This window comes from Hemiscyllium ocellatum, chromosome 7 (genome assembly GCF_020745735.1).
Source record: "Hemiscyllium ocellatum isolate sHemOce1 chromosome 7, sHemOce1.pat.X.cur, whole genome shotgun sequence".
Lineage (NCBI taxonomy): Eukaryota > Metazoa > Chordata > Chondrichthyes > Orectolobiformes > Hemiscylliidae > Hemiscyllium > Hemiscyllium ocellatum.
In genome coordinates this window covers 43426281-43441108 of record NC_083407.1, presented here as the reverse complement: position 1 = coordinate 43441108, position 14828 = coordinate 43426281, and the positions used below count along the sequence as shown (strand labels likewise).

General features: G+C 38.4%; 1 protein-coding gene across 2 annotated transcripts in view; it reads right to left on the bottom strand.

Annotated features, from left to right (window-relative positions):
• LOC132817060 (inactive dipeptidyl peptidase 10-like) overlaps nucleotides 1-14828 on the bottom strand; it is a 924305-nt gene that overhangs the window by 487292 nt on the left and 422185 nt on the right. For both annotated transcript variants that reach the window (XM_060827148.1, XM_060827149.1), the window contains one exon: nucleotides 14104-14178. In XM_060827148.1, the coding sequence (XP_060683131.1) occupies nucleotides 14104-14178 (75 nt within the window). The remainder of the gene's footprint in view (nucleotides 1-14103; nucleotides 14179-14828) is intronic.

The window sequence follows — 14828 nt, the reverse complement described above, 5'->3', positions numbered from 1 at the left end:
CATGCTGTTCGCTTGATGGGAAAAATTTTGAACTTCATTAAACTTATAAGACAGAGGATAATGGATCAGCCACTGTTTCTAAACTCCAATGAAATCAATGGAAATAATATTTAGGTGGGATGTGGAACAGGCAGAAAAGTGTTCATGCCTATTTTATGTCCACCACGGGGGAAAGGTTTGTTAATGAACTAGAAAATGGTTTTAATAACATCCACCTTCAATTAGTAAATGCTATCTATAAAATGAGTTTTTAAGTTAGCAACACAGAGAAAATTGATACACTAAAGACTAAATTGAGATAAATTTGGGCAATGTAATATTTATGTATTGTGGACTGGTGAGTCAAGAACACACACAGGTTTATAAAATAGCACAATATCTTTTAAAAGAGACACGTTAAGAGAAAGACCTTGGTGTTACAGCTGACTGTCCATTAAAGGTCAAAAAGGCAAAGTTCACAAATAGAAACAAAGCAGTATGAAGTCACGATGGAGAAAACAAACTAGGTTTGCTTGCACCATCAAATTCAAATTAAGGAGCATTTGAGGTCTCAGAATATAATGGATCATTGAATCATTCAACGCTGAGTATGTAATAAAGTGACCCAATGTGTTGTGTATCTTGCCTCTGTGAAGTGGCCATATTTCCCTGTTCTTACAGCAAAACTTCTTGTTATTATTTTCAAATATTCATCTACTCCTTTTAAAATGCTATTATGGAGAAGCCATCTTCTTGTACTTCTGTATGGTATTTCCTCTGTACCTCTGCATTTAACTCTCCTCTTTGTAATGGCCTTAAATTTTTGCCTTCTGGTTCCAAATGTTATGACATAGTGGGGTAGCACAGATAAATATAAATGGTAGAAAGAAACACAAGGATGCAGGGAAATCTGGGGGGAAAAAAATCCCTGGTCTTTGTGCACAAAATCTGTTGGCTTAGTTTTTGTTGTTCTGAACATTAGTCTCCTTAACTTTCCTTTTTCCAAATGTTTCCTTTGGTTTGAAAGAGGCAGGGGGGTGGCTATTGTACTTATGAAAGGTCTCTGATTTATCTAACTCAAAGTCACAACTTGTAGCATGTGCTAAAGCTATTTTTTGGTTTAAAGTGGCTTACTGCAGAGAACAGAGAGTTTTTCTTTGGCTTCTGCAGACCTGCTGGATTCTGTATTGGTTGAAGGAGCTTATCTCTGTCATGATTACAGCCTAAGCTGCTCAATTCACTAACAACTAATCACCTGTAGTTCATAGATAGAGGACATTTTTTTTGTTGATAATTGATAAATTGTTTAATTCACTTTGACACTATTGTCTGCTGTGCTGGAAAATGTGGATGGAGATTTAGGTGAAAATATAGAAAGAATCACAAACATGATTGGGTACTAGCTGTTAGAGTTTAAAAAATGTTCAATGTTAGCTTTAAATTTAGCAAGAATACATAAATATATATGAAAACAATTTGCTATTTTAGTTTTAAATGATTGTGTTTTGTCTTATTCAGGTATATTTTATGTACAAGTCAAATTTTCAATGATAATTCTGATTATGTAAATTGAAAATGGTTGAAGTTTACACTCAGTGCACTGAAATATATTAATATGAAATGAGGCAAGGGTTTAAGGTGAGAGGGGGAAGTTTAAAGTTCATTAGATAGAGGGTAGTATGTGTCTAGAACATTCTACAGAAAGGCTGGGAGAAGCAGATACATGGCAAAGTTTAAGAGGCATTTAAACAGACACATGAACAGGCAGAGAAGAGAGGGATACTGACTATGTGCAGGCAGATAGGATTAGATTAGAATAGCATTAGTTTAGAATAGAAGAGCCGTTCCTCAGCTGTACTGTTCCTTGTTCTATGTAAGTGTAATAATTTATTTTTGTTCTTCCCTGTGAATGCAACTTCTGCAATTATTACTTTACTTGCACAGACGTCCATTGTCTCCATATCTCATGATTTTCTGAAGACAAAAATGTCTTCACAATGACATATTTAAAAAGAGTATTGTCAATGATATTATTTTAATCTGAGTCAGATGGCCAAATATTCAAGTTCCTCTCTAGAAATTTGAACAAATAATTGATTTCAGCAATCCAAAGCAGCATGAATGGAGAGTTGCAGTTTTGGACTTGCCATCTTATGGATGGATGTTAAATAAAGTCCTGATCCACCCTGTCTGATTGATGTACATAATCCGATGACATATTCAGAGGAGAGCAGGAAAAATCTATACCAAATTTCTCTCTCAATCAACATCACAGAAAGAAAAATAATCTGAGGATATATGTCTTTGCTGTTTGCTAGATATCACTGAGCACAAATTTCTCTGATAAAATAATGATCACACTCTTAAAATAGTTAATTGGATTTTGGTATTTTACAATGCCCTTAGCATCTTTAAAACACTGCATATATAAATGCACATTTTAAAAAAAAATTCTGAAAACAAAAATGCTGGAACTCAAAGGGTCAAGCAGCATCTGTGGACAAAGAGCAAGCTAACATTTCGAGTCTAGATGACTCTGTTGCTTAGTGACAATGCCAGATATTATATAGTTTCAATAACTAATGTATTCTTGATATAAATTTTGAAAATCTAACTACAGAATCTATGTTTTTTTGTCAAATAGTACTGTTACCTGTCAGTGTTCAATTTAATGGTGAGAATGAAAAATAAACCCAATGTATGAACAGCAACATTGGCAAGTGCCTTTACATTAACACTGCTAATTATAGGTTAATGCAATGCTTGTCATATTTGTTATAATTACTATATCAGGTTTTTGAAAACTACATCCTAATTTTTCCAGCCATTGCATTTTGATTGAATAATGTAATTATGCATATTATGCAAATAGAACAGTTTAAAGAGGATGCTACATTAAGCATTCTATAGTGACAGTTAATTTATTAAGAAGGGTTCTATTATTTATTTAAACAATGTGCAGGATTTCAGACATTGAAATAAGCTAAATAAATATTTGAATTCCATTTTTATGAAAAGATGGAAATACTAAAATACAAGAAACATAATAACTAATATATGGCATTATCTTACTTTACAAGTGAAAGCGCATATAGAAAATGTAAAAACACTAAAAATTTCTGACAGTGAAAACACAGCATACATTATTCAGAAATATTCTTACAATTATCCCTTTGTCAGTTGTTCAGTTTCAGCATCCCTTATTCAGATTCATGTGCATGCTCAGTGCAAAATTTAGTAGAGAATATTTGAATGTCACTTTGGCAAGGGCAAGGGAACAGAAATACCATACATCAATCTTTATGGTGAAGCATACATCAAAATAATCAATCAACGATCTTAAGTCTAACAATGAGAGATTTTTTACTATAAATCAAATCTCAGGTTTTGTTTTTGAAGTTGGTTAAACTTTTGACGAATGAAAACTAAAAGTAGTATTATTTTCATGAAATTATATAAAAAAAACAATTTTTGAGTGACATGCATATTCTTACTTATTAGCTATTTGTAAATCTCAAAACGAAGCATCCATAGAGAGGCCTACTCCTAGTTTGTAGATTTGAAATTCAATTTGTGAAGGTGACTGGAATTTTCTTAACCTGTAAACTTCTTTGCTTCATTTTATTTTACATGCATGCCTGTCATTGAAAGCTTTGCTGCTCTTCATTTTAGGAAATATCATGATACTAAATGTATACCCATTTTAAGAAGTATTCAACTGATTGAGTTGAGCTTTATATTTTCAACAAAATTGTAACATGAAAAATATTTAAAATCTGCCATTTCCATTAACTTCTCTGAACTTATAAACACAGTCTGTCACTTGTGAGTGACATCAAGGTTTACTAACTGCTTCCAATCTAAAGACTTTGCTCATCAGTAGCAATGAACGTGCAATTAACTTAATAATATGCTAAGTTAAAAATCACACAACACCAGGTTATAGTCCAACAGGTTTAATTGGAAGCACACTAGCTTTCGGAGCGACGCTCCTTCATCAGGTGATAGTGGAGGGCTTGATATTACCATCGAGCCCTCCACTATCACCTGATGAAGGACCGTCGCTCCAAATGCTAGTGTGCTTTCAATTAAACCTGTTGGACTATAACCTGGTGTTGTGTGATTGTTAACTTTGTACACTCCAGTCCAACACCGGCATCTCCAAATCATAATAATATGCTGACTCTGAAGACATCCTAACTTTACAGTCTTAAGAGGACAATTACAGTTAAATACTATAAACAGTTGGCTGAATGCATTTAAAACAGAGTAAAAACAAATTAACATTCATCCGATAACATATAGTAATCCACCGAAGGAAATTTTATTTCCCTCTGACTGCTTGAAACAAGGTGGGAGCAATGTTCCAATGGAGATGATATTGCTTTATTTTTGTTACGGTGCCATTTAATGGGTCATTCCACAGCAAACAAATTCACTTGAGTTCCGAACAACAGTCTGAGGCAGAACCATCATGTCATGTTTCTCTGAAAGATGAGTTTCAGAAAACATATCCCAGAATCATTAAGACTCTCATTTCTAGCTTTGTAGCATTACCTAATGGCATCCCTATCCCAGTTCATCTGCTGTTGAAACCACTATCCATGCATTTATAAGCACTATACTTGACAATTCCAGTGCATTTCTAGCCAAATTCTATCCTCCTGTAAACTTGATGGTTGGAGATGCTTCCATGGGTATACTTAAACCTATGTTGCTTTGTCCCTATAATTTCTGCCTCCAATGGCATTGGGACATCAGATACTGAGAGATTACCATCTTAGAATAGATTGTCACTCCTTTAGGCTGAATTTTGTGTTTTCTTTTGACTAAGCCTAAGTTGCATCTTTTTCGGAGGGTTTTTATTTTCATGAGGCTTAGTGTGTTCTCACCCTACTTAACCAACTCACTGCATTAATTAATTGCCATGCCCTTATTCCACCTCTCATGTCTATTTTCCACCCCATCTTACCATGGGCCATTCCCACAACATCTCAGCACTCACCGGATATCCTGACATTTACCGGCATGGCTTCCACCTGCACATATTCAAAATCCATTGTGCACCTGGACAAGCACTGCCAATCTGGAGCTACTCTACATGGTTCCTTGTATTTGCTCTGTACATTGCAGATGGCACAAGACAATATCCTACTTAGGAGGCAATATCCTTAGATCATCATGGATAGGTGGTACTGCCACGGGATTTCATCCACTCTCAGGACCAGCAGAAGAGCCATACCAATCAGGCCTGATATTGCTATCCAAGTTAAAGCAATCTCAGTCAACAGGAGGAATCACAGCACTGTGAGAAGGAGGTTAATATCTTTTCCACTCTGCCAGAATTAGTTTCACCATCTTATCTGATACATTAAACTCACTATGAATTCTACTTTACCCATCCCCTACCAAGGCTCATTCCCTACCACTCTTAGTATTGACTGCAAAATCTTCCTTCACTCGCAGTCACCAATTTGAGCCCCAACACTATTAACCCCTATATCACCTGCTGGGAACATCTCCCCACCTGCAACAACAATAGTAGCTGTGTCAGACACTTTCATCTCTTATAATAGCTGGTATTCTCTCATTCCCTGAGCTGGAGAGCAGTGAAAGTGGATCATTGAGTACACATGTAGCTGAATTAGACAGGTACTTCTTAACAAAGAAGTCAAGAATTTTGTTCAGATAGACAGAGTTGAGGCCTCAATCAGATTAGCTATGATCTTATTAAATAATGGGGCAGGCCAAGACACCTAACTGCTTTCAGTGAATGGCCAGACCAATCCAAACCAGCGGGAAGCTGAGTTGGGAGAACTGGCCACTCCCCTTTCATTCTACAAACCTTTTGCCTGAAGCAGTATCTGTTCGCTGCAATCAAATTGGCCCGAAAACCCATCCAAGACTAGACTTTTCGGAGTCTGTGTCTTTTACGTCCTCTCTGAAAAATAAGCCAAGGACACCATAGCCTTGTCAAAGGAGCAGCGTCATCACAAACAGACAAAATGATTTGATTCAGAAAATCATGAGGCTCTGTACATTCTTGAGATTTGGATGTCCAACAAACTTTATCACGATCCTACAGCTGCTTCATGGCGATTCCACCTCATGAAGGATTTATGCCTGAAATGTCAACTGTTCTGCTCCACCGATGCTGCCTGACTCACTGTGCTGTTGCCAGTGCCACACTTTTCAAATCTGATTCTCCAGCATCTGCAGTCTTCACTTTCTCCTCAAAGGACATCCTGCTCCATGTAAAGACTTGCTGGTCAAGAATTGGCCTTTTCAGCCATGAAATGTCCCATGGTAGTCACTTGCCTGAAGTTGATATCATATCTATTCAGTACAGAAAAAAGCCCTTTGGTCAATTTTGTCATAGACTCCCTACAGTGTGGAAGCAGGCCATTCAGTCCAGTGAGTCCACACGGACCTTCAAAAAAAGCATCCCATCCAGACCCAACCTATCCTCGTAACCCTGCATTTCCCATGGCTAATCCAACTACCCTGCACATCCCTGAACATTATAGGCAGTTTAGCATGGCTAATTCCCCTAATCTGCCCATCCTCTGGGAAACCAGAGCACCCAGAGGAAACCCACACAGATATGGGGAGGATGTTCAAATTCCACACAGTCACCCAAAATAAGAATCGAACGTGGGTCCCTGGCACTGTAATGCAGCAGTGCTAACCACTGAGCCATCATGTTGCCCATTTACCCAGCCTTTATCTTATCTGGGCTTTTTAAACCTAACTATTCTCATTCAATTTTCCAGCATTTAGTCCATTGTCTTCTCTGCTTTGGCAGTGCCAGTATACATCCAGATACTGTTTAAATGTTGTTCGGGTTTCTGACTCTATCATCCTTACAGGCAACTGCTTCCAGATTCCCATTACCCTCTGGGGTGAAATAAAGTTCTTTCTCACCTCCCCTATAAACCTCCTGCCTCCTGGCCATTGATTCCACCAACAAGGGAAATGTTTACTCTACCTGTGCCCCTCATAACTATACAGTGCACCCTTGAATCAACAGACATGCAGTGACATTGATGCATCTTGGGACTTCCTGTTGCAATAAATGCAAATTAGCTTGAAGGCCAAGATATTCTCTTACAGACATAGAAATATTGGTGCAATTTTAACTCCCTTCTGAGCAGGTAGTATCCTGTCAGTAGTCCACACTTTAAAGTCTAGAGTGGTACACCAAAGGAGATCTCCAACAAGTATGTCTAATACAAAATCAGTGCGCGCTGAAAACAGTTTAATCTAAAAATATTTAAGCAATGATATGTTTTTTGAATTCCAATGTCACAAACTAATGGGTGGTTATAATGTGATACTACAATAGAGAATGATTATCTTCAAATTGCAATGTGCTGAATCATCAGAAATGACTCCCACTTTCACCACTTGAGTAGTAAAATGATGGAGTACAGCATCCACTCATTAGAGATCATAGCTGATTTTCATTTCAAATTTCACAATACTTATAAAAAAGCTCATTTTTAAAAAGCTTTCAACTTCTGTGAATTCAACATTGAACTACTTTGATAGAAATATACTGAATACAGAAGAAATATTTGCAATAAAAGCTATTTCAATACATTCCAAGATGCAAACATTTTGTTGCATGGGAACATTGTTTTATCCACTGATAGTTAATTTTAGTAAGCTTGCAAACTAGTCCCATCTTAGTAACGGAAATGCATGTTGAATAGAAACAACTGTTCAACATGCGAGAGAGTTATTTTTAAACAGCAAGTTGCTTTCCTGAAAGGCAGACTCTCTGGGGAGAAGGAAGGTCAACTTATGCTAAGATTTATATTCATTGGCTTCCATTGTTTCAAAGTTACAGAAACCTGCATAGGTAAACATTTTAATGTGTGTTCGATCTATCAATTGACACAGCTCATTAACACTTCAAAACTTTAAAGCTTTCATCTACTAACGATGAAGCATTGGGTAACAATAAATAAGATGGAGTCATAGAGTCACAGAGATATACAGCAAGGAAACAGACCCTTCGGTCCAAATCGTCTATACCGACCAGATATCCTAACCTAATCTAGTCTCACTTGCCCATATCCATCTAAATCCTTCCTATCCATATACCCTCCAGATGCCTTTTAAATTCTGTAATTGTGCCAGCCTCCACCACTTCCTCTGGCAGCTCATTCCATACATGCACTACCCTCTGCATGAAAAAAGTTACCCCTTAGGTCCCTTTTGTATCTTTCTCCTCTCACCCTAAACCTCTGCCCTTTAGTTCTGGACACCTCACCCCACCCCCCCAACTCCAGGAAAAAACCTTGTCTATTTATCCTATCCATGCCCCTCATCATTTTATAAATATCTACAAGGTCACTCCTCAGCCTCCGACCCTCCAGGGAAAACAGCCCCAGCAGATTCAACCTTTCCCTATAGCTCAAATCCTCCAACTCTGGCAATATTCCTGTAAATGTTTTCTGAACCCTTTCAAGTTATACAACATCCTTCTAATAGGAAGGAGACCAGAATTGCACACAATATTCCAAAAGTGGCCTAACCAAAGTCCTGTACAGCCGCATAACCTACCAACTCAATACTCTGACCAATGAAGGAAAGCATACCAAACACCTTCTTCACTATCCTATCTACCTGCGACTCTACTTTGAAGGAACTATGAACCTGTACTCCAAGATCTTTTTGTTCAGAAACACTCCCTAGACCTAACCATTAAGTGTACAAGCTCAGCTCTGATTTGCTTTGTCAAAATGCAGCACCTCACATTTACCTAAATTAAACTCCATCTGCCACTCCTCAGCCCACTGGCCCAGCTGATTAAGATTCCATTGTAATGTGAGGTAACCTTCTTCGCTGTCCACTACACCTCCAGTTTTGGTGTCATCTGCAAACCTAATAATCTTATGTTCACATCCAAATCATTTGTATAAATGACAAAGAGCAGTGAACCCAGCACTGATCCTTGTGGCCCAACGCTGGTCACAGGCCTCCAGTTTGAAAAGCAACCTTCCACCACCACCCTCTGTCTTCTACCTTCAAGCCAATTCTGGATCCAAATGGCTAGTTCTCCCTTATTCCATGAGATCTAACCATGCTAACCTGTCTGCCATGGGGAACCTTTTCGAACACCTTACTGAAGTCCATATAGATCACATCTGCCTCTCTGCCCTCATCCTTGTGCCCTCTCTGTTGCATCTTCAAAAAACTCAATCAAGTTCGAGAGACAGGATTTCCCATGTACAACGACATGCTGTCCAACCCAAATCAGTCATTGCCTTTCCAAATACATGTAGATGCCATATGGAATTTAATTCTTTGCCCACTGAATGCCATCTGTACTAATTTCACAACATATCTTTTTTTTGAAGAAAGATGGGCCATAGGAGCAAAAGTTACACGATGTTATACAACTATGATAACATTTTCTTCTTACCATGTAATTGATTGATTCATGAATTGCTGAAACCAACTCATGTCAGGTATAGACAGAATAGATCGAGTGAATCCTTTGAAGAGTATAAAAGCGATAGGAGTACACTTAAAAAGATACTCAGGAGGGCAAAAAGGGGACATGTGATAGCTTTGGCAAATAGAGTTAAGGAGAATCGAAAGTGCTTTTACAAATACATTAAGGACAAAATGGTAACTAAGGAGAGAATAGGGCCCCACAAAGACCAGCAAGGTGGCCTTTGTGTGGAGCCATAGGAGATGGGGGAGATACTAAACAAGTTTTTGACATCAGTGTTTACTGTGGAAAAGGACATGGAAAATGTAGAATGTGTGGAAATAGATGGTGTCATCTTGAAAAATGTCTATGTTACAGAGGAGGAAGTGCTGGATGTCTTGAAATGCATGAAAGTGCATAAATCCCCAGGACCTGAAACTCTATGGGAAGCTAGTGAAGTGATTGCTTGGCTCCTTGTGGAGATGTTTGTACCATAGATAGTCACAGGTAAGATGCCAAAACACTGGTGGTTCACTACCATGGTGCCACTATTTAAGAAAGGCATTAAGGACAAGCCAGGGTATTATAGACCAGTGAGCCGGATGTTGGTGGTGGGCAAGTAGTTGGAGAGAATACTGAGCGACAGGATTTACATGTATTTTGAAATGCAAAGACAAATTAGGGTTGGTCAACATGGTTTTGTGGGTGGGAAATCATGTCTCATTAATTTGATTGAGTTTGTTGAAGCAGTACCAAAGAGGTTTGGTGAGGGCAGAGAGGTAGTCGTGATTTATATGGACTTCAGTAAGGCATTCAACACGGTTCAACATGGGAGACTGCTTAGCAAGGTTAGATTTCATGGAATACAGGGAGAACTAGCCATTTGAATACAGAACTGGCTCAAGGTAGAAGACAGAGGGTGGTGGTGGAGGGTTGTATTTCAGACTGGAGGTCTGTTACCAGTGAAGTGCCACAAGGATCGGTGCTGGGTTCACTGCTTTTCATCATTTATACAAATAATTTGTATGTATGTATAAGAGGTACAGTTAGCAAGTTTGCAGATGGCACCAAAATTGGAGGTATAGTTGTCAGTGAAGAAAGTTACTTCAGATTACAATGGATCTTGATCAGATGAGCCAATGGGCAGAGGAGTGGCAGATAGAGCTTAATTTAGACAAATATGAGGCGCTGCATTTTGGGAAAGCAAGTCTTAGCAGAACTTATACATTTAATGGTAAAGTCCTAGGGAGTGTTGCTGAACAAAGAGACCTTGGAGTGCAGATTCATAGCTCCTTGAAATTAGAGTCGCAGGTAGGTAGGATTGTGAAGGCGGCATTTGGTATGCTTTATTTTATATGGTCAGAGTATTGAGTAGATCAGTTGGGAGGTCATGTTGAGGCTGTACAAATAGTTAGTTAGGCCACTTTGGAATTTTGCATGCAATTCTGGGTCTCCTTCCTATCAAAAGGATGTGAAACTTGAAAGGGTTCAGAAACGATTTACATAGATATTGCCAGGATTGGAGGATTTGAGCTGCAGGGAGAGGCTTTTTTTCCCTGGAGAGTGGGGCTTTTTTCCCTGGAGAGTCGGAGGCTGAGGGGTGACTTTATAGAGGTTTATAAAATCATGAGGGGCATGGATAGGATAAATACACAAAGTCTTTGCCCTGGTTTTGGGGAGACCAGAGCTAGAGGGCATGGGTTTAGGGTGAGAGGAGAAAGATATAAAAGAGGCCAAAGAGGCACGTTTTCACGCAAAGGGTGTTATGGAATGAGCTGCCAAAGGAAGTGGTGGAACCTTGTACAATTGCAACATTTAAAAGGCATCTGGATGGGTATATGAATAGGAAGGGTTTGGAGGGATATGGGCCGGGTGCTGGCAGGTTGGAGTAGACTTGGGTTGAGATATCTGGTTGGCATGGACGAGTTGGACCGAAGGGTCTCTTTCGTTGCTTTACATCTCTATGACTATGTGTTTATCCACTCCTTTCAACTCAATAATGTGTCTTTTCGCCCTCATGGAAATTGCACAGAATTTTCTCATTTGATCAGAATTTTCCAGTCCACAGAGTGAACATGTGCACTGAAGGACTTTCTATTGATTTTCTTTGTGAATTCACAACATCAGAACATGCTGAGAAAGGCTATTCTACACAAAGGATGGTGTAAAATTCAATAAGAGAATTTTGTAAACAAAATTACAGTTCACATTGGTTGGAAGTAGAGACTAGATGCCACACTTGCTTCGTGTCCCTGCCCATTAGTAACAAATATCAGGGATAAACTTATCCCACTCTAGTGTCTTGCAGCAATGTAATGACCTGCAGGTCATTTACTGACTCACAACAAGAATTCAGCTTCCACCTGAGGAAGAAGCTATGCCTCTCAGTTGCTGGCAATCAACTGGCTGAACGGCATGTTTCCAACAATACCATTGGGTTACATTTGGTTCCTCATGAAGATCATTACTGAAGCCATACACTGAGCTATGTGGGGAGGGTGTCATTGAGGCCTGTCAGCCTGAGAGGTCCCAGTGAACATGTTGCAGGGGTACAGTTCACAGGATCGAAGGAAGGGGAAATGTCAGAGTGGTCAATCTTTGATGGGCCCATTGGGACCCTTAACCAGGCTCTTTCCTTGCCCATCACTAAGTTGCATAGTGAAAGCTACTCGGCATTCCATTTGGCTCCAGTCTCAGCATGAGTAAACCTGTAGCTTAACCAAAATAAGCATTTTAATGGTCATTAATGGGACAAGATATGGACATAAGATGCTTGTAAGAGCATTTGAGGAGCATGGGGATAGGAGATTGGGCAGGCAAGTAATTAATTAATTGAGTACTGAGATGATGAAGGTACATATTTAGAATTAATGATACAATCAAATTGCTGGAAAAACTTAGTCACGCTGTCAGTATCTGTGGAGAGAAAGCAAAGTTAACATTTCGGGTCCAGTGACCCTTCTTCAGAACTGTTTTTAGCTGGAAAGAGATTGTTGTATAGATTGAAGATAGAGTGGGTGTGTGGGGGGAGAGGCGAGGTTGAAGTAAACATCAGGGCGGAGATAGAGCCCAGAGAAAGAAAAACAGTTGGGCATTGAAAAGGGACAAGTAAAGGTCAGCCTGAGAAATTGAATAGCCGCTTGTGGGGACCGTTAATGGTAGTCAATGGACTGTTTCTGGTAGCAACCCATAGAAAGGCCAGATCTGTGGGGGTTGGGGTAAGGACGTGGGAGGTGGTGCTCAGGCCCTAAAATTATTGAATTGATTAGAGATCAGAGGGCTGCAGACTACCCATGGAGAAAATGAGAGGCTGCTCTTCCAGATTTTAGTGACAGTTGGCCGAGGCAGGGGAAGGCTGATTAAACATGTTGTCTTTATGATCAAGATGTCGGATCAGGGTTGGATAATAAGTGGTGCATTGCTACTAGATGAGTGTTCAGAGACTCCATATTCAATTGAATGATATTACTTCTTCAACTGAAAATGCGAAGATTCAGCAGCAGCAGCTTGCTTCTTCACAACCCAATCATACTGTGCCAGACGTAGGCTCTATGAATGTGTTATGTAATCCAGCCAATTATTAACACACGTTAACAACTCTAAACCTCGGAGAAAATATTTTACTATTACCCTTTCAATTTCGAGATTAACACAAATTGTTTGGATTGTTTGATTCTTGCAAGGACTCGCCACACTCTTGATTTGCTTTTTTCCCCCAAAAAGCAAATTGACAGAATTCCTAACGGGTTCACTCTGAATTTCTTTTCCTCAGTACAGTCAGTCTAAAATATCCTTTCAATTGTAATAGCTTTAACAAAGTCGACTGAATATTGATAACCAGTGTGTTAGCAGTAGGGGTGCAAAATCGAACAGGAGCAGCTGAGGTGTAGAAAAAAAACCCCTTGCTAACAAGGTAATGTTCTTTAGAATATAATTTTCAACGGTCAACTCTTTTCTTCAGATGTTTTGATAATCTTCCATAGAGAACATAGCGAGATATTAGCAGAATCACACAAATTCCACTACTTCAGAGACTTCTGCAATTTGGTAGTATTTAAACACATAGGAATATAGATTATTTTGCCAATGATGCACAAGTTTTGATCTGGACAATTTTCTTCAGTGCAGTTAAATCCAGGAATTTCTACAACCAAAAGTTTACTCTTTCGTTATCATCTCACATTTGGCACTTTGCAGCAAAAAACAAATAACTGCAAGACCAAAAAAATGTAGAAACAACATCATGAGAGAGACAGAGGTTTCAAATCCATCATTTACATAGGCACTCATACTTACACTCATGTATAAAATGGATATGTTAGATAATTTATATTTTCTCTCTTTAAACCATATTTGTTTTTTCATCTCTTACTATTTACAGAGGGAAAAAAAAGGAACAAGTGGCTTTGGAACTGGAACAAGTATTCTATTTATTATAGCAGCAGGGGACAAAATTTGTTTGCACAGGAGAAAATATCCAACACACAGTAACATTCAAATCCTTATTTTTTTTCTCTCTGACAACAGTCAAAATAATCAAACTAGATTGCATCTGGAAACATTCCAATAAGTATACTGATACATCTTGATATTGTAAAATGCATTTGTGACATCTGCAGAAAAGACGCTTGCCCAAGATTTTTCTGAAAAAAAACTATGTTGCATAATTCTTGGTGTACCTGTTTGACGTCATATGCAAGGAGGACAAATCTGAGATCTGGAGACACAGAGTATTTTGTTGCTTTAAAAATCACCTAGGAAACAAAAAAAAATACGAAATATATTTAAATCGGAATGCATCTTCAAAATATTAACCTAATCTTATGACCATCATTCATCTGATAAGCAGTTTTGTGTTGGGTTTAAATCTTTGCTATGGACTGGAGTAAAACTGCCATTATTCAAATAACTTGCACAAAAATGCAAGTTCTTAAATGTGAACTTACTGTCAAGCTGAATTTTGGACAAATACAGCTCCTTGAAGTATCTTATGGATTAACATGGTTTTTTAAAAATCCCCTGCCTCTTGCAAGATAACAGTTTTAGATTGGTCTCAAACATCATGTGAATCATTTCATTTTTGAGTTGTTGATGTTATGCAGGTCACAGAATTTACTTCATGAAAATATCTGATTATATCAAAACTTGTGCCACTAAGAAAGAGGCACTGAACATCTGAAAAAAAAACTGCACAGTAAAATTAAACACCTATGGAAATTATTTTCTGAATAATAACATTTTTACATTACTAGCCCAAACTGTTTGTATGAACATTCGATTTTCTTTCATTATTTTCAATACCTACTTTCTCTCAGTGAGAAACTTCAAATCTGTGAGATTATTCATGAGTAATGAATGTCTCAGCTGTCAAACACTAGGGCTCATCTAACACTTCTGATAACGT